This window comes from Gymnogyps californianus, chromosome 2 (genome assembly GCF_018139145.2).
Source record: "Gymnogyps californianus isolate 813 chromosome 2, ASM1813914v2, whole genome shotgun sequence".
Classification (NCBI taxonomy): Eukaryota; Metazoa; Chordata; class Aves; order Accipitriformes; family Cathartidae; genus Gymnogyps; species Gymnogyps californianus.
Genome location: NC_059472.1, coordinates 168,160,832 through 168,182,013, shown reverse-complemented (window position 1 = coordinate 168,182,013; position 21,182 = coordinate 168,160,832). Strand labels below are relative to the sequence as shown.

Here is a 21,182-nt window from a genome sequence, read left to right as displayed (position 1 = left end):
CTAACCCCTTACCATTTTTCTTTCAAGTCATGCACAAGCCAGATGCAGCTTACATTTCAGAACTGGTCTCTTGTTGGGTTCCCTATACTTTCCCTGCTCTGCCAAAGTCAGAGTCTGCGTATCATTTGCTTACTTCTCCCACCTCTCTCTCTTCAATTTACAGTGTTTTCTTCTACACAATGAATTCTCTTTCTCAAATTTAATCCTTTCCTCACTGTAACCCCTATAGATCAGCCCACTTCTTCCACATTGTCATCAGAAAGGAACTTAGAATAATTATGAATAAAAATCCTAAGTAACAGCTATCTCTAAAGTTATCTTTTGTCCTACTTTCTACGTATCTTGATTTTAGATCAAAAACCATTTAGCCTTTGACTCCAACATGTTACAGACACTACTGACAACCTGTAAGTACTGTGGAATGCTGAGCCCTTAGTCTCTGCTAAGCAAAGACATTCTAGCCAACAAGCAAAATGTGTAACCTGCACCCTGGGGGTTGTCTTCAGATTTTGGCCCAAAAGGTACTGCAAATTTGCAACACTATTAAGGCAGTGATTATCTCCCAAATGCAATCACAGAAAGGTCCTTGCTTCTGACTCATCAGGAAATCAGTCAAATAGGGCAACCACACAGCTGCAAGAGGACCCCAACACCAAATGGGCTTTAAATCTAACAAAAATCTTTATTAGAACACAAAGCAGAATAAGGGAACATAAAGAAGGAAAAGTCACATTTGCCCAGCAAAATGGAATGAATAAAACAACAAAAAAAAGGTTTTGTAAACCAAATTTTCTCTGCTCACATGTCCTTGACAATGGTTCATTTCTTCAGGCTTGCTCTTATTCCAGCAACTCTGTGATTTCCGGGGTTGCAGAAAACTCTGTAGGGTCATTTCTGGGGAGACACAGAGAATCCTCTCTTTTTATTCCTTAAGATCCAACTGTGTTTGTGCTATTGCCTTCTCTCAGGAGACTCCAGATTTCTCCTTTTTCTTCTGGCTTCTGACTCAAAGAGGCAGTCCCTCACCCTTTTTGCCTCACTGACTGCCCTACCCTGGTCTCCAGCTGGCACAGTCTCCCCCTCCCTCTGAGGGCTCTGCCAGGCCAAGTGCACCTTAGGACATGACAAACACTAGCCTTCCTTTCTACAGCTGAGCCACCACCCTTTAAAAGGAACCTACATAGCCAACTGCAAACAGGTATCAGCCATCACAATTGTCATAACCAGTAACTCTAGACCTGACCTGCAGAGTGCAGCCAGATCTGCCAAAGACGTTCTGGTAAGCAGTCTAAAAAAACTGTGAAAAAGGCATTTGGCCATGAACACTGCTTGAACAGCCAAACATGTCCTCCTCTGTACAGCACTGTACTGACCCAGAAACATTCAAGCCTCCACAACCATCTTTCTGAAGCTGCTGCCAACATGTCCACCTCCTGTTTGTTCCCTTACAAGTTGTTGCTCCATTTTTTCCTTCCTTCTGCCCTTCCCAGAATTCCCACTGCCACCTCTTTCTTACACATGTCTAGTGTTGCCAGCACCACTGGCTCCTCATAAAAGCTACCTGGGAACAGCTCTGCTCAAGACATTCTGGGAGGCTGACTATCTTATCTACCAGTTCCAGGAACTAGACAATGGCACGTGAACTTGCCCTACATACACATTATCAACAGTGGTAATACATACTTTGAGCAGTGGCATTTAAAGAAAATACATTTAGAAATCTCTAGCAAAACATCAGAACCATAGCTCTACAAGTGAACATTTTCTTTGGACCAGCAGGCTCCTCCTCCTCTACCGCGACTTTTCTCCTGTCAGATGTGAGGCTCTACCATCTCACCTGATGAAGCAAGATCCTGACAGAGATCCAAGAGTATAGTCTGAATCCCTCCTGAAGGGATCTACCCAGTGAGTAACAACTTCAGCACTCACAGCTATACTGCTATCATAAGGATGTCCATTCTTAGAAGATGGCAGCTCAGAGAGGATATAAATAGTCAAAATGGAGCTCAAGGAAGAACAACACCAAAATGGCGCTGGCTGGGGTTTTATAGCCACTATACAGACCATAAAGTCTCCATGGCTGAAGACACGCACACAAAATCACTGCACTCAGTTCACTTATCAGTACTGCTGGGTTCCACAATAATGTCAAGTTCATATCCAGAAGGCTCTGAGAGTGAGGTATTCTTCCATCTCCAGTTGAGCAACTCCATCTCACGCAGGCAGGAAATGATACATCAGTTATGTGCAACTTGGTTACTTTGCAGCTTAAAAACAGCAGTGCAATGTACTTGGGCAAGAAGCCACTGCCCTTCAACAAATTCTGCACATTTCTTAGCAACGCACATTATAGCACAGACCTAAAATCTATTCTCCTCTCTGTATGGTGGCTTCTCAGAGAACAGAAAAGCAACCAACCAAAACCTGTGGCCTTCTTTTTCACTGGTAGGCTTCTCAGTAGCTTGGAGCAAAAACTAAAGAGAAAACTTACAGCTCCAGGGCAAGAAGAAAGCATCACATTTCATCTCTTCAGACACACTGAAACTTTACCACCCAGAAAGACAAAGCTCAACAGGGTGGAACTTCACAGAGACTTGATCAACGTTGTGAATCAAATAACCTCTTGTCCAAAAATCAATAAATGCTTAATCTGCTTATTCTCTAAGTGTAAGATACACATCTTTAACATGCATCTTTGACATGTCTTCAGCAAAATGAACTTGAAATAGCAGTCATATTAAAAAGAAAAGCCTTCCCCAAAAAGCACTGTATTTCACTTACAATTTCTCCTTGAGAAAAAGAAAAGGAAAAAAGAAGCATATGTGACAGAAGATTGGTCATGTCAGCGATGAACTACTGCAAAGGTCTCAGCTATGACAGCAGCACAAATGGCGGGAGAGCTCATGTGGAATGAAACAGATCTAAACAGGAGGCTGACAGGAATGCTGGAGCAGCAGAACTACAGCTTTTTCTCCCTCTAAGCTCTTCAATGTCATCTTCACACTAATCAATACAGCTTTAAGTTGAAGTAAATGGTGAAATGCTGGAAATCCATCAAATCCTTCAGAAAACTACCTCTGGTTTATAGTGCCACTTTTTTTTTCAGTTGCCATTAGCACTAAATCCCTAAAAAGTCAAATCAGAAACTAAGCATCTGAAGATACCATGATCTGTGTGATATCCCCAAGACAAATCTCCATCAACTGCTGAAGTTAAAGTTTCCTTCAGTGCACTCTCAGGCAGGACACAATACCTCTAGGACAGTTCCAGGGAAGTTGTGCTTGCGATTTCAAACAAATTAACTAAGTTATCAGCAGACAGTCTATCGCTGACTGAATCAAGGAAAATCTGGCTGCCAATCTTATGAACAGTATTGTGTTAAGAGCTCTCTATGCACACCTTAAGGATGGATTTCTATGTACCTCAACACAGCATAAAAACCTCATGCATAAAGCACAGTAAAGATTAAAATCTGTGTTTCTGTCTTCACATATAGAGTAATTGTTTCATGGTCTCACAAACACTTTTTAGGAAGCAAAAAGAATAGTGGAAGATAAAGTAGCATGGAGACTAGAAATCAGGAGACAAAAAGAACAATGACCACTAATAACAAGTGTTCAAGTCTGACCATTATAAAAGAATCAAATGAAACAGAGAGTGTCCATATTGGAACTGGAATATAGAGGTATCGCTCACCCAGAGTAGCAGCAAACAGATATGTGAAAATTTGTAGAAGAAACAAAACTAGTTAGGTAACTCATGACAACAAAAGATGGCCAAGAACTCAAAAATGGCCAACCCAAAGCAGGAAAATCAGTGACTTGTTAGAATATGCAAGTATCATGAATACTAAAAGGAACTACCCAATATTTACCGAGTTCAAAATTGCACCAACACATGAAAAATACCTGTAGACAGTTCTATAAAAACTTCATCAACAACAAAAAAAACCCTCCAAAAAAGTCAAACAAATGTTATAGAGGAATAAAACAGAGACTAGTATGCACAATAGTCTATAAAATCAGCAGCTTATTTGGCAGTTGTATACTATACTCTCTCAGGAAGAGAATCAGGAGCTGTATACTGACAGGTGATAAGAATAGCTAGGTGCACTGAAAAATTCTTTCTCTACAGTGATCGGGAGGACTGAATTTTTTACCTAAGAAAAGAGAACATTAAAGAATCTGAAAGACATTTAAAATATGGGCTGATCTAAAGGAGATTAGGTGTTTGCGTTTTCCTTATCTCCCAATGCAAAAAGCAGAACACATAAAATTATGTCACAAGACCATAAATTCAAACCTGATCAATGGAAGTATGTCATGTATGCTATACAAAGCATAATGAACCATAGTTAACCCACAGAACTCATTGTCACAGAACATAGATTTAGAACTTGCAGGTTTTTAAGGAAGAAGAGACTTTATTGTTTCGTTCAATTTCCTGTGCAACACAGGCTCTAATCATTCATCAAACAGGGCAGCTCTTTTTAAAGGACATCCAATGTTGACTTAAAGACTTGACATAATGAAAAATCTATTACATCTCTGATATCTTGCTCTAGTGGTCATAAATATGCACATTAATCAGTCTCAATTGGTCTATTTTTGAACTACCAGCTGTTGGACCAAAGCCAAAAGCTCTTTAAAAAAAAGGGGGGGGGGAAGGGAAGGGAAGGGGCTGGAGTGGCTATATTATGTACAGATCCCAGGAATATCCAGTGATATCAATATATGAGAATTTTAAAAGATGTCACACCTTTCTGTGTCTTAATATAAACTGATCTCTGATTACTGGAATTTAGGTGGAACTGTTACCTACAGTTGGAAGGGTTTCAGGCACCTTCCTGTGAAGTATTTAGCACTGGAACACACTACCCAGAGAGGCTGTGGAGTCTCCCACTTTGGAGATGTTCCAAAGCCATCTGGACGTGGTCCTGGGCAACCAGCTCTAGGTGGCCCTGCTTGAGCAGGGGGGTTGGACAAGATGACCTCCAGCGGTCCCTTCCAACCTCAACCAATCTGTGATCCTGTTACTGGTCACTATTAGTAAGGACACTGATCCACACCAGCCTCATAATTCCTGTTGCCACCGCCTGTGGGAGAGGGAGGGTGATTATGCAAGATTTAACCATGTTCTCATCAAATACTTAAGCTAGTTTGTGACGGGTTAAGAATGCACACATACTTTGCCTGTTTGTGTCGAGGCTGAGGAACTTTTTGCCCAGTGGCTTGACTCAGTCCTAACTAGTTAAAAGCAGTGTCGTATGGTAAGGCTGCAGGCACAGTCTCTGACAGTGAGTAACTATCCAGGCAACAAGCCAACCAGTAATGCAGTAACACATGTTGGTGTGGTCCCATTGGGAACTCAGTCCTCTCAATAATAACATGCGTAAGAACCCCCAGATCAGTCTAGAGAAGACAGCCTGGGAACTCCTAGGCCCAAGTTCAGGGGTGTCCAAACGGAGGCGGACTCACCTAAAGCCCACTGACACTGAGGTGACCCTCAAAGATTGGGTGACTGCAGATCAATATACACGTTAAGGCTAAGGACTGTAAGACAACCACAAGCCATGACCCAACTCTCCCGATGTATAACCGCATACTAATTGGAGGATATATCTGTTGCCAGACTGATCTCCTCACACTAGGGAAACTGTAAGCTAATTGTTGGGGTTTTTTATTTTGTAAATTTTATGGTTGATGATTAAAGATGTGAAAATTTGTAATAAAATTCCCTCAATAAATTGTTTTGTTTAAATTGAAATTGCCACAAATTCTGTTTTGCCTTCAACATATTTCTACTTTAAATGGCTTGTGCAGACATTTCCCCTGCAGAGCTTTAAAATATCTTCTCAAAATCACTGTAGTGCTTGATGGAGTACACCAGTGGGCCCTAGGGTCACTAAGCTGGCAGCAACAGTAAGTCCAGGTCACACGTCTGTATCATGTAATGCTTTTCAGAACCCATGAAGATACAATTTAAAAAATGAAATCTTTGTTTCCCCTCCTTGATTTGGAGGAATTTTGCTTCTCTGACAATTACAACCTCTCTCTAATTTCAAGCCTAACATTTATTGAGTCACCTTTTCCCCGCTTGTTCTTGTGCTGGCATTGTCCTTCAGCCTAAATGTCAATAGTTTTCTTCCCCACTACCAAAAAGGCAGCCACTCCCAGTCCCTCCCAATTTTTTTCGCATTCGCATATAAAAGGCAAGTGACATTTACAAGGTGAATCGTCCTTTCCCTAGGTTGTTCCAGAAGCTCTTTTTTCGCATGATCATTCTAGTTTGAACTGTTCATTTTGAGCATCGATGACACTGTATTCCAGCTTTAACAATCAGATGAGATGTCACTAGGGCCTTCTGCAGCAACACTAGAACTTTTCTGTTGCTACAGGGAATTCTAGTTACTGACCTATCCTAAGATTTTTTCTCTCAGTCCTATCATATTAAGTATAAGATTGTTATTATCAAAATAATAAACCTCATCTTTAATGACGTTTCAAATCAATTGGCAACTATTTTATAGCAGAAATTCCTCCAATTAATCCCAGCCAGCACCAAGACCAACATGACAATCACAGAAAAGGAAGTACACTGCCCATGTGCGGCAGACCTCGAAGTGCACAGGAGAATCTACAACAGCTAAAAAGTCATAGAACTGCCACTGCTCTCAGTTACCTTAAATTTCCTTTAGTAATCCCCACCTCTTTCTCCGTAACATCCCATGAAGAATGAATAAAATGCTTTGCTCAAGTTGGGGTAAATGATACCTACTGCATTTTTTGATTGAAGTGAGTGCAGGTTTGATTCCAGGAGCTCAATGACAGTGGAGTTCAGAGTATGACACAAAAATCTCCAGAAATTATTTGTTCTTCTGCGCCTAAGAATATCCCTTGGATGCTCAAGGTTTAGAACTCAGTACACAGAAAAGATGAGTGTCTCTTAGAACGACAGAACTGCAGAGCTCAGGTATGAGGTGCTGCGGACGCAAGGCATACTGAGCAAAAAACCCCAGTCTTGCCTGAGAGGGCAGAGGACCAGGCAGAAACCTTAAGTGTTTCAGAAAAAATGCTAATTCCCTTCTGCCAACAATCCGATAGCAATTCCTCAGTCATCTTAAAACCTGGAAGTGGGGAAAGAATCTCTATTTACAAAACCAGGGAGAGACACATTGTGACTGTATTCAGACACTACTACCCTTTTTAAACCTAAAAATGGAGAACCTGGGAGTAGATCGTTTAGTCTGAGGAACGGCAACTACATACAGGTCTGGTAAACTCAATGTCCCACACCAGTTCACTGTAAAAGAGTAACAGTCCCTGGATAAGTTTCTGGTTTGGGTGAGACCAAAATATTGTCTGTGGCACCAGGGCTCGGAGTAGGAGCCTTGCTTGTGGGATGGGTCACTAGATGCCCTTCTTTCAACCAGGTGACCCCTGATTCAAGCCTTGGCATGAAAATCATCTCAGTCTTAAAATTATGTTTACGTTCACAACTGACTAGTTATCTCAGGCTTAGACAATGGAGAGAAGCAGGCACTTTTTACGGCATGATTTATCTATATTCTTTTAAATATCTACTTCTGTATGAGAACAACTGTGCCCTGAACTACACTGCCTACACTGACTAAATCTCTCGACTATAGAGGGAGCCCAGAGTGACTAGCTTACACATAAATAAATACAACGTAGATGGCTATACTTAGCCAAATAAATCCCACTCCCAAAGTCCACCATGGCCCTAGCTGTCCAGATTTTCAGTAATGCATTCTTCTTTAATGACGTCTACTCATCTGGAGTTGAGCCATATGGCTTCTGTTTCCTTCAGGCCATGGAGTTTGCTATATCTGTACCTCTAGCCACACTGCAGTCAAACAGCCCTGTCTGCTTGACTCCCTCCTAAAAAGTCCCTTCTAGAATTCTGAGCGCGTGAGCAGGTGGGTCTTCGATAAAGTCAGTGCAAGGACTCTTGCGACGAGTGGCATGCAGCAAATGCTGCTCTGCGGACAAGGAATTCTGAGACTCTCGTAATAGATGTAGTCCAAGAACGTAGGACTGACAGAAGGGGAGAGAACACACTAGTACCCAATAGGCAGAAAAAAGACAAGGCAGGGTCTAGACTGGAAAAGCTGGCAGCTGAGAGAGGTTGCTGACAGCGGTAAAGTGAGCTGGCAGGCGGTGAAGGCCGTTTCCCTCCCTTAACCAACCTCACAACCCCAAGGTCTCCTTGCTTTCTGAGCAATCCCACAGCTGTCATCTGTTTCAACAGTGCAACTGTTCACTGTCCTCAATCAAAAGTGTCTGAAACATTTCCCCCTAAGATTTCTCCAGAATAATTAGTCTTCAGACAGAAAAAAACAGTCTGAACAACACTAGACCATAAACCTGTGGTTCCCAAAGACTGTTTCTAGCTACAACTCAATCACTGTGACCAATATGATAACTGCAATTACAACTGATAATTCTGAGCAGTCCTGCCTATTTCCTACATATTATCACATACCTCAAATCTAAATTTTTCCCAGGATTACAATCCCAGTTTGGGAACCACCATTTTAAGGCGAATTTTTCAAAATTACAAGAGCTTTGATAAGAGATGGAAATGCAGATAACTTTTATTGCTGTTACCAATGCTCCAACTATAATAAAATGAAAATATTTAACTTCAGAACAACTCAAATTTATCTAGGCTTAGCTCTATTTTGACAGGTCTTGAATTTCACAGCTGCTACACACTAAGTCTAGATATGAACTTGAAAAATATCTGTTTGACCATTCTTTAGATGTTAACTAGCTGAGCAACTGATATTTAAAATGTGTTTGCTGAGCTCTAGACAGAAACAGAATTTTCTGTCTACAGTTTCTGTAGAGTGTTGTGCCTCCTATACTCTTCCCCATTACAGGCCCTGAATATCTCCATTATACAGCTTAGAGCTGGAACCTCATGTACTGGTCAATTCCCTAGTTAAAGAGTTTGCCACAGAATAAACATCCTCCTGCAGATTTATGAATGTGAGTCTGAGTCTTCAATTACTTTTAAACATGGCCAAGTTCCTAGCTGGTTTAAAATAATGGTGTTCTACCCACATTAAGAAGTTAAGACAAATTATTCCTTCTGAGAGTCCAGTCTACTATATACAACACTTTTTGACTACAAACTTGTGATTTAAACCATCTACACTTTGGTTTCCTATCTATAAAATAGGTATGTTCATGGAACTTAATTTTTTCCATTTTTTTTCTGTTTCAGGTATATCAACTGGAAAAACATCAGAGGTAAAAGCCTTCCACATCTTATCAGATACCTGTACAGTGACAAACAGAATGGAATCTTAATCTTAGTTGGGCTGATACCCATTACTGTGGTACAGACAAGAATGACAGCTCTACTTCACAGTAAACATACAGCTACAAAGGATACTGATACATACAGTACAAAGGATCTTCATACTACGGGATTTACTATATGAATGAGTATGAGCATTCAATACAGTCACAAGAACTTAAATAAGACATGAAAAGAAATTCTTCACAATGAGAGTGGCCAAACATTGGAACAGATTGCCTGAAGAGGCTGTGGAACCTCCATCCTGAGAGATTTTCAAACTCAACAAGGCCTTGACAACCCTGGTTTGAGCAGGAGGTTGAACTAGATGACTTCCACAGCTTCCTCCTACCTAAACTTTTCCATGATTCAGTTGAATAAACTCAGAAAACTTAGGAAAAGACCATTTCAGTAGGATATTATGAACAGTGAAGTGCTGGACTTATCTAATTAAAATTGCAGAAAATGTCATCCATTCTTTTCTTACATGAATCATCCTTTTACAGACTATGTAAATGTGTACATTTTTGCAGGATCTTTAAACAATTTTTCTGTAAGTAATTCTTGCCATTTTATGTTCTGTTATTCCACAAGTTTAGCTTTTGACTGAATTCTAATAGGAAATTTAATACATCTCTTCAGCACACCCCTCTAATCTCTTATTTTCTTCTTTTTAATCATTCTAATACAAAGTTCCAAAAACAGTGTTTATTTATCCAGAAGCTATTATTCCCCTTATTAAAGGCTTTCAGAAGCTAGAGCTGGTAATATTCACAGAATTTTCTCCACCACTTTTCCATGCATGCTGCTCCCCAGCTGCTTATTCTTAGGAGCTTTGTCTGACCTGTTTCAAAATATCTCTGTTAACAGGACTTCTACTGGAAAGATCATTCCACCATTTAATACAAGGATTATGTTTTTTTCCCTCTAACTCAATCTGCAAATTTTTCATGACATACCTTCATTGGCCTCTTCAGCGCTTCCTGAATATCCACACGCTTCCGCATAATGGTCTGGTCTAGTTTGCGTTCAAAGGCCAACAGATCCATGTAGGCCTGGGACTCAGGAACCAGCTCCCGGATCTGAGAAGGAAGCAAGGAATATCCAAGCACTGGAAGCAAGAATCTACTATGTTCCAGAGCAGTAATACTGACACCTTCCCAGCCCTTAGACAGATGTGTTCAGAAGGAGTTATCCCTAAGACAGTAGTTCCCAATTAGCAGGGCAGGTCTCAGTGGCATGGTACAAGCATATGACTGAAAAGCTGGAGCACAGAACTAAAGCTAATGAACGCTGGAAGACCCCAGCTGGGTCCACAAGGCCTGAATCATGGCTGCTTTTTTTCAAGTGAGGCTTAGCTACAAGCAGCCTGGGAGCCACTGCTCTCAGCAACGCAAAGTACGGTAGATTTGTCCTGTTTAAACTAAAAAAGTACTGGGTCTCTCTAGACTAAAAATAAAGGGTGCGTGTTCATGTTGATTTTTTAAAAACAAATGTTACCCATCATAAGTAAAAACTACCATTTAGGAAGTCAACCTTTGTCAACACATCTTCTTGGCTGAGGTGAAATTGTCCTTCACATCAAAGTTTCAACATGACCAGCTAGGAGGTGACAACTTACGATCTTGCTAACTTTTATTGGTATTTTAATACATTAGCTAAACTACATTAGTTGTATTAACAAATCTCCTTTTTATTTTCCCCTTTCCAGAGAAGTTAGCAGAGGCGGCGATATGAAGTAGGTTAGGAGGAAGACCTAATGATCCAAGCTTAGAAATAGGGGAGTATACCCTTACATGAAAAAGTCGGTTCTTAATTGGGCAAATCATAAAAGAAAGGAACTGTAAGTAATTACAATAAATCTACTGGACTGCCTTGTCTATTTCGACAATATTCACTCTAGCTTTCACCTGTATAACTTTAACTGTTAGAATACTTTTGTTCTACAGGAATTAAAAGCTAGTTGGTATTCCTGTTTTACTTTAGAATCAGAAGTCTACAGCTTTAATTTGGTGTGAGACACAAACACCTATGTGGGAGACACCGGGCACACGCCTGTTCACTATGTTCTGCAAGGACCTAAGAACTATTGCACGAGGTCATCCCAACAGTTGTCCATCCTAGTATTGTGTGTCTGACAGCATTTGAAAGTTGTTGCCCTTTAGTACCTGCAACAGCCTGAGGCATGGCGTTCCAGAACATCAATAGGCAGTGTCTGAAGAAGTACCTCCTTTTGCTGATTTGAACCTGCCATCTGTTAGCCTCATTTCATGTCACCTTCTTGCATAGCTGGAGCAGCAGTGGGCAGGCACTCCCTATGCACCTCCTCCATACTGCTCAAACATTTTACAGTTTTTTGTCATCCCTTTCTTAGTATTTTTCTTTTCCAGCCTGAAGAGGAACAATTCCTCCCTTCTGTATTTAGACTGATCAAGACTATCAAATGAACGTCTCTTTCAACCGTAATTATTTGTTTGTTTGGTTTGAGGTACCCGAACACCTGCTCTATTTACAGCAGGACTGACACTTGGAGAAGCAGAAACCATGGAGCCAAAAACTCTGTTCAGCTTTAGCTGAACCACTATATTTTTAACTGCTTGTATTCTTTCACAAAGTCTTAGTATCAGCAGAATAATAAAAGAACATGAACATTTTTAAGAGTGAAGCACGAAGAGCAAGCATTGCCCTAGAAACATCAAGGAGTTGCCAGACAGCTTGCAGAATAAAGACAGCTAGGCAATACTTCCTCCCCACAGTGAATACAAATCTTTGGACCCAACAAAATACCCCAATGCTTTTATCCTGTCCCACACAGAAGAAAAGATTCCTCAGTTCCTTCCACACAAAGGAAATTAATCATGCTGTACTGCAGTCAATTAAAAATTCTGGACCCGGAACATAGTTTCAGTCTTTTAACTTCAAGTTCCAGCACAGTCAGTTCATGAACTCCTAGGCACATGATGAAGCAGGGAGCTGGCCTACACAGCCCTCAAGATAAAGCATGTACTACAGCTGTGATACAACCTTTCCAGCTGGTTTGCAGGGTACTGGACCCAGGATCTAATGAAATTTCTAATAAGTTTGTAGAAACAGCAGTAATCTTCAATAAATATTTCTATTCCACACTTTCACATCTCTTACCACATGAAAGTGAAAGGGTATTTCCTATTCCATTCCTATAACCAAACTAGACGTTAAACATTATAAGATGTTAAGAAAGCATAAACACTTTAAAATCAGCCAACTAAGATAATACTGCATATAATTCCTTGAACTGCAAATGGCTGCAGGTTGGGAGAATATTTGGGAGAAGAATTGTACCTGCCTGTGTTTGTACTCTTCTCTAGGTATGTGTTATGGTCACAGTGAAGACGGGATACTGGGCTAGATCAAAGGTCCACTCAGGCCAGTTTTGGCTGTTCTTACGGTCTTTTGCTTTCTCACCCTACTATTGGAATAATCTTTTGGAGGCAAGATAATGTTCCAATTTCATACTCTCTCCCAATTTCCCCTCAAGAGTGAGATGAAAATTAAAGGAGAGCCCCAGCAGTATCCCATCACAATGAAGAACACTCTTTGTTTCTGGTACATCTTAGCTCAAAAAGATAAAGGTATTCTTACACTCCAAGGTACTCTTACACTCCAGCCAGTAGTACGTAATTCATTTTTCAGTTTTCTTCATAGGTAACTGAACCCCTGTTACCTTGGTGTTTATGTGATAAGGATCTGTGCAGCCTGCCTAATTCCTTCTTCTTGCATGGTTTGCCCTAACTGAAAAGTTCATAGCTCCACGCAAGTCTCCTCTCTTCTTCCACAAAAGTTCTAACTACGAATGTGTAAAGAGTATTTCAAGACCTGAATTCTCCATTCTGGCCTTCATCTATTTCAAGAAACGACAAAAAGCACCTAGCAGCAATCTCTCATCATCGGAGGTTTTGAAGCATGTATGTTAAATCTTATCTTAGAATTATACGGATAACTGGAATAGATTATTATTAACATGAGTAAGATAGTGTCTTTCTAGAGGCTGGGGTTCTTTTTTTTCCTATTGTGAAGATTCAAACATTTCAAAATTTTAAAAATTAATAAGAACAGATTATTATTAAATTATGCACTTTTATCCTTGATTTCCATGGATTTTTTTATCGATGGCAACAGAAGAATGGAAAAATTCTAAGAGTGGGGGCAGTGAGGACAGTGTGCAGGGAATAGCATGATGGGAGAGGCTCTCACAATTTCCTTGTGAAAGCAGCACAACGTGGGGGCCCCACCACATCTGCCTGTAAACAAATGTGCAAGGCTTGTGAAACAGGCAGAATCAGAACCCTGTGAACAGCTGCAACACTACAGTCTCTGGGATATGAAACACATCACGGGATAGCTTCTACGACGGGCACAGTACGACAGCTTGGAAGGCAATGACAACAGGCTGCAAACTAAGGAAGGCTTCATCCGAATGCTGAGAGTTGCACTGGAACAGATGATACTGCGAGGGGCATATCCTACAAGCCACCCAATCAAGGAGGAGACAAAACCTTTCTTAGACATCTGGAGGAAGCCCCATGGTTGTAGGCCCTCATACTCATGGGGGAACTTTAACCACCCTGACATCCGCTTTGAGGGCTGGAGCACTGGGCACAAGCACTACAGGAGATTCCTGGATTGGATTGATGACAATTTCTTGACACAGGTGATCATCAAGCCAACAAGGGGACGTGCTCTGCTGGACCTGTTACTCGCAAAGAAGGAAGAACTGGTTGGGGATGTGAAGGTTAAGGGCAGCCCTGGCTGCAGCAACCATGAGATGGCAGAGTTTGCGATCCTGAGAGAAGCAAGCAAGACCTGCACTTCAGGAGAGCAGGTTTCGGCTTGTTCAGCGATCTGTCCAGAAGGATCCTATGGGACAGTGGGGATCCCTGGAGGACAAAGGGGCTCACGGAACCTGGCTGAGCTTCAAGGACAACCTCTTCAAAGCAGAGGGGAACGAGCAGACGAAGGTGCAGAAAGTTGAGCAGGCCTAGCAGGAGGCCAGCAGGGTTAAGCAGGGAATTCCTGACTGGCCTCAAATGCAAAGAGGGAGTGCACAGAGGGGTAAGCAGGGATGGTCTACCCAGCAGGAACAGCACAACGGTGCTCGAGCACGCAAGCATGAAATGAGGAAAGTCAAAGCTCAGCTGGAATTGAACCTAGCAATGGACGTGATGGGCAACAAGAAAGCCTTCTGCAAGTGGATCAGCAGCAGAAGGAAGACTAAGGAAAACCCGGGTCTGGGTCTGGTTCTGGTTCTGCCGCTCATGTCAAAAGCCAGGGAGAAGGCCGAGGCACTCAGTGTTGTCTTTGCCTCCGTTTCTCCTGGTAAGTCCTGTCCTCAGGCCTCCCAGGTCCCTGAGCCTACGTCAGAGGCAGGGGAGCACGGCTGCTCAGAGGGACCTTGACAGGCTCCAGAAACAGGACGGCAGTTCAACGTTGTAAAGTTCAACAAAGGCAAATACAAAGTTCTGCTCCTGGGAGAGAATGACACCGTGCAGTGGTACAGTGGGCATCAACTGGGTAGAAAGCAGTTTCGCAGGAGAGGACCTGGCGGTCCTCGTGGACAACAAGTGGAGAATGAGTCTGTGAGGTAAGCCAGCCGTGACAAAGGTCAACTGCAAAATGGGCTGCGTTAGCGTAAGTGTTGCCATCAAGTCAAGGAAAGAGGCTATTCCTTGCTATGCCACACTTGTGAAACTGCGTCTGGACTTCCGGGCACAGGACCACAAAGACGTGACATTCTGGAGTGGGGCCCGCAGAGGACCACCAGGATGTCTGGGGGCTGGAGCACATGCCTGCCAAGAGAAGCTGCAAGAGAAGCTGGGTTTGTCCAGCCTCGAGAAGAGAAGGGGAAAGGGGGATCCTGTTGGTGAGTGCAACTGCCGTATGGGATGGTGAAGAAAAGGCAGAGCCAGCCTGCTCTTGGAGGTGCACAACAATAGGATGAGAGGCGACAGAAACTCACTGCAACATGGGCACTTGACTCAGTATAAGGAACCTTTTAACAACCATGATGGTACCAAAACATTGGCGCAGGCTGCCAAAAGATGCTGTGGGATGTCCATCCTTGGTTGGAGGTATTCAGAACCCGACTGGACAAGGTCCTGCGCAACCTGATACAATTTGAACCTGTTTTGTGCAACAGTTGGTCTGCATGACTTCCAAAGGTCCTTCTGATCCAAATTATTTTGTGATTACTGAGGCTTAAACAGTTGTCTACCCAAATCATGGTTTTGCCAGATATTCAGTGAATCCTTTGTGTGTTTGAGGACTAAGAGGTCACTTTCAGCCTATATGTTATAGAGACTAAATTACAGTTAATTTTTATTTTATTCTATGCAACTGCAAATACATGTTTTACGTACTACATGTATTGCAAGTAAAATGTACAAGTAATACATTTAAATTATGAGCACATATGCAAACAAGGCTTACAATTCCTCAGGAGGGTTACAAAGGAATCAATAGAATGCTAGTCTATCTAATATCCTGTAAGTATATTTAAGGATATCTCCAAAGCAAAAACTGTGGAGGACATTAACACTGACTGAAAGTAAATGAGAACAGAGCAGCCATACAGCAACAAGGACTCTCCATAACACTGGGCTACTGAAGTAAACTTTTTTTATAGAGCCAGATGTAGCCCAGTAATGACACTCACCCTTCCAGAACACTGGCTAACTAACATCTCTGAAAACAAGAAATTAAGGTCTACAGTTCATCTTTGTCCTTTCCTTACTTCAGACCTGGCACTAGCCACCAGGAATGGCTAATTTGTCATTATCAAACAAACAAGTCAGGGATAATCCACCTTTTGAAATCCTCAATTCAAAACAGGTTAACAGTAGTATTGTAACAGATGAAGTATCTAAGGCTATGGGAGAGGTAAGGTTGAGAGACAAAGAAATCTTTTGCTTGGCCAATAGCACGGCTGGAGAAGAACAATTCTGGAAGAGACGGCCTTCCTTCACATTTGAGGCTACCATTTCATACCTGGGAGGTTGATCAAGCTCAGCTGCAGGTTTCTGTCAAAATGGCTAGAGTATCTGGTGTAGAAAGCACACTGACTTTAAGCCACTTGTAAGGTCCCATGGTACAAAGTCAAACTAGTAAAACTTGATAACATATTTGAATTGTCACAGGGAGTTAATGCTAGATCTGATACATGCCCATTATGTTTCCGCTTCTGTATCTGCAGCTGAAAGCAACATTTATCTTACCATTAAACAACGGTGTGAAATAGAAGTGTCAATCTTCAGAACAAGTACATACAGGAAACAACTGCTCTGAGTGTACGATAATTTAGTTATCTACTAGATGATTTGAGAAAAGGATGGTCGCTATCTACGAAGCAGAAGTAATATTACTAAGGAAAGAGGTGACTGTTGTTCTGGTGAAACAGAAACCTTGAGGAACACTGCTAGTAGAAGATGGAAACAGGAGTACCGTAATGCCTGTGCCTCTGCTGAGTTCAATACAAAAGCAATAGGTTGAAGTTGTCTGGCCTATACTATACATGACATGTACCAGCTCCTCCTGGTCTTAACAAATATTACATGAGGAAGTACGAGAGGTGCAGAACTAAGAACAAACCATTGCTTGTGCTCTGTCAACTTCACCTGCTTCAAGCATGTCTAATCACTGCCTTCCAAGACAGACTCTTGTACTGCCAGATTCCTGGGTTAGAGACGTACTGCACTTATTTGCAGAAAAAGTAATTTTGCTGTGTTATGACCCCTTTATTGGGCAATTCAAATAATACTTTGCAGCAATAACTGTCCTTCTCCCTGTGTTTATTTACTGTTCCATAAAATTTCACATACTATGCACGACACTGACAAAAAAAAAAAAAGCTACACTGCACTGGGCCAAGAACTGATCTTTCTGGTCCCACTAGAAATGACCCACTCGCTGACATGTCTCCAAATTGACAGTGAGGGACTTTTTAATTTAAGGTAATCAATAAGCTTATTTATACTGTAAGATTTTTAATTGCGATGTCATTGATAACAGAACAAATGAGTTGAAGAAATCCAATAGTATCAACACAATTTATGTTATCAAAGAATCCTGTGATCTCTCAGAAAAAGGCAGGCTTACTGAACAAGATTTAATTTTTACAGAGCTGCACATGGCTTTATGAAGCATCAAAGTGCTCAGACATCTTCACTCAGGTAGAGGCACAAGGATCTCCTCAAATAATGTAAAACTTAACAGAGAGATCAAGAGAAGCCCAGGCAGGGAACAAAAAGATCTTTCCTCATCTAGAGAGCAGGAAAACCTTCCAGAGGGGAAGAGAGATTCCCCAACTCTGAATTTATATTTTGCTGTCTGCCTGTTACCAAGAAAAGGAATGGCTGTGAGTGAACCCTAACTGGACCTGGCGGCTGTCAATCAGAGAGGAGAACATAATAAAAATATTGTTTAAACAACAGAAATGCACTCTCCCCTCCTTCTCTGCACCTGCAGCAGAGAGTAATCTAATCCAGCAATCCTTAGCACAGAGGGGAATCCCCAGTCTTCACTTCCCAACCCTCAAAAAATCATGTTCTAATTCAAAAACTTTCTCCCTCTTTTTACTTTGACATCCCATTAACTCCTAGTCCTATCCCTCACTTAGCCCCAACTCCATCATAACCACCATCATCCTAATAATGCAATTGTGTTGGGGAATGGTGCATTTGTAAATTCATTTAGAATGTTATCTTTATTCTGGCTATCTCATTATCAAGTAAATATTAGCAAAGGAAAAAGAGTTTCATGAGAGAAAATACGTATCCATTTATAGTCACAGAGTTATGGGAAGAAAACCAAAGAGTTAAGTTGTATTTTGATTTAAAGCAGAGAAGAAATGTGGAATTTTAAGCAGAATGTCATGAACGTTTCCCAGTTATGAAACAGAGAGTCATGGACATTTAAATCTAGACTAAACTCTCTCAAGTACACCAAAGAAACAATTCTGCTTCAGTCTCCAAGGCTATAGAGAAAGATATACATTATGTCAAAACTGATCTAATGTGCCCATTCCAAGCTAATTACTGCTGTGGCTGGAAGAGTACTAAAAAGCGTCATGTGAATTCCGAATTTATTCTTCTAAATATCAAGAGACCTAGCTGTATCACTTCTGCAAGAAAATTATGTCCCATCCATTCCTTAAAGATGTCAGAAATAATGGAAAAAATAAAGGAAAACACGTATTTTACATTTTCAAGTGGTCCTTACGGATACAATCCTTCACAAGAACTTTTTGAGGAATTCACAGTGACACCCAGATAAAAAGCAAATACTGGCCATGTGTTGCCCAAGAAAGCTGAAAAAAAGCACTAAGACAAAGATTCAGTTTTCATCATGGCCATGTGATATATGAAACCTTACATCTTTCAACAACTTCGACTTGGCATTTTCATTAAAATGATCGAGAAGAGGACAAGAGAGACATAAATGCATTAAAAGCTGTAAAATTTTTAGTTAATCATGACCTGAAAAGACTGTAAGACACTTCAGAAAAGGCTTTTTCTGAGTTTGCTGACTGAGCTGCATGGTGGCAGATGAGTTGCAATACTGAACAAACGCAATGGAATGCGCAATAAAGCAAGCAATTTATCTGTACTGGTGGGTACTAATGAGACCATGGCTTTCGATGAAAGTGACTGAAACTCACTGTGGATAAGTTAATGAAGTCATCTGCATGAGCAGCAACAGACAGACAAAGATGCAAGGTATAAAGAAGACGAATGGTTCTGGGGCTTTTATAATTTAACCTGAACGTAAGGAACAGAATCTCCAAGTGACACAGGATGGGGAAATCAGAAATAAAGAACAGGACAGGGATATGGATCCATACCACGGTGAACTAGGAGAAAAAACAATACAAATTATTAAAGGTATTTGTACAATCAAAAAACCTAGAAGCAAAGAATGTAGGACATAGCTACAGCATGGAGATTCTCACTGCTTCCCAGGGAAATCTTAAAAGGATTTAGGAAATGGCAGGGGAGGAAACAATAGCCCAGAACACCACTGTAGCCTAACAGGCCAGTGCAGCTCTTAAATACAGGAGCAGGAACACATGGAGCAAGACTAAGGATTTTACAATTATTGCCATGCTTGGCAGTATCATAATCACTAAAAGAATACCAGAGTCACAAATGAAGAAATCTACTGACAAACTCAAGAAAATTCTGAGAAATGCTATTGAGATTATTAGCGGACAGGAAAACACCCTCTATAATACAAGGTTCCATGAAGCCAATTAATTTAACTTCGCTTATGAGTATGTATCTATCTACACAAAAAGAAAAAAAAGTTTCTCTGCCTATCAAAGTGACAACTCAATGAACTTGAAATTGTTTAAATTCAGATTAGAAATAAGGTGAAAATTCTTAGGAGGGAGCGTAGCCAAACACTGAAAAAAATTGACAATGACTGCAGGGAATATTTCATCACTGGTGATTTTAAATACACATGCTCTTACTTACACATAAATCCTCAGGCCTGTCTTGTAGCAGTTGAACAAAAAGAAAACAACGTAGTAGTAAGTTCTCATGATAGGGTCAGACTTCAGACCGTCTAGTTGTATGACACTAAAAATAAATCAGTACTTTTTTCCTTCTCCCAGAAGATCAAATATGTGCTCTTTCTTTTCAAAGTCCTCCATAAGAAGGCTTGCCACTCCCTAGTAAAATTAAATAGACCTCTCAATACAACCATTAGGAGTTGATATACAAGTATGCAGACCATAAAGAACAGACAGAATACTGATAGGAAATGACAGAAAAAAATCAGTGTCAGTGATGGAAAACCTGAGCTTAAGCTGCAGATAGAGGTTTTCTTGAGTTGCACTCATTGCCACTGACACACCCGAGACCAGAGACATAAGGAGAAACAGATGTGAGATTTCCCATTTCTGCAAAGAACAAAGCCATCTCCCACGCTCTTAACACTACAGAAACAGACTACAAAACATAGGTCTCCAATATTCTCCAACTGCAAATAGATTAGCTCTTGATTCCTCTCTTTTGAAAAAAAATTATAGTAATCATTTCTGCAACTTCTGCCATCAGAAAACACAGGATCTGGGAAATGCATTTTTGGCATAGACAGTTTTCTGAAGGGGTTTTTTTGGGTTTTCATTAGCATTCCTAGGTGAAGTGTGGCCACCAGCAAACCTAAGAAATACACCTCTGTCAGCCTCATTGACCTCCAGTATGACTGTATGCATAAAATCTTTCCTGCTGACAGAGTATAAGCCATTCTGCCATAAACTTAACATTGTAGGATACTGAAGTATGAAAGAATTTAAGTCTCTTCAAGTGGAGCCCTGACAGGAGTACTGCTGGCTACAAAAAAGTCTATATGCAGCTCAGCCTTTCTTCATCTCCACAAGCCTTCAGTGTTCAGGCAGTCAGTACTTCTTTGCTAGTCAAGGCGTATCAGAAGCACCTACCACAGTTCCTTCCAACAAAAGACAAACATCAAAGTCACCCACATCCTGGGAACAATCCGTTTGAACTTCTGGTGTTATGTTGATGAACAGTCCTCAAACACACAAAGGATTCACTGAATATCTGGCAAAACCATGATTTGGGTAGACAACTGTTTAAGCCTCAGTAATCACAAAATAATTTGGATCAGAAGGACCTTTGGAAGTCATGCAGACCAACTGTTGCACAAAACAGGTTCAAATTGTATCAGGTTGCGCAGGACCTTGTCCAGTCGGGTTCTGAATACCTCCAACCAAGGATGGACATCCCACAGCATCTTTTGGCAGCCTGCGCCAATGTTTTGGTACCATCATGGTTGTTAAAAGGTTCCTTATACTGAGT

The 21,182-nt window shown here is 41.1% G+C and overlaps 1 protein-coding gene across 1 annotated transcript in view; it reads right to left on the bottom strand.

The window, feature by feature from the left end:
• SMARCD3 (SWI/SNF related, matrix associated, actin dependent regulator of chromatin, subfamily d, member 3) overlaps positions 1-21,182 on the bottom strand; it is a 75,726-nt gene that overhangs the window by 30,245 nt on the left and 24,299 nt on the right. Inside the window, exon 4 of the mRNA XM_050891686.1 lies at positions 10,287-10,409. Coding sequence (XP_050747643.1) covers positions 10,287-10,409 — 123 coding nt within the window. The remainder of the gene's footprint in view (positions 1-10,286; positions 10,410-21,182) is intronic.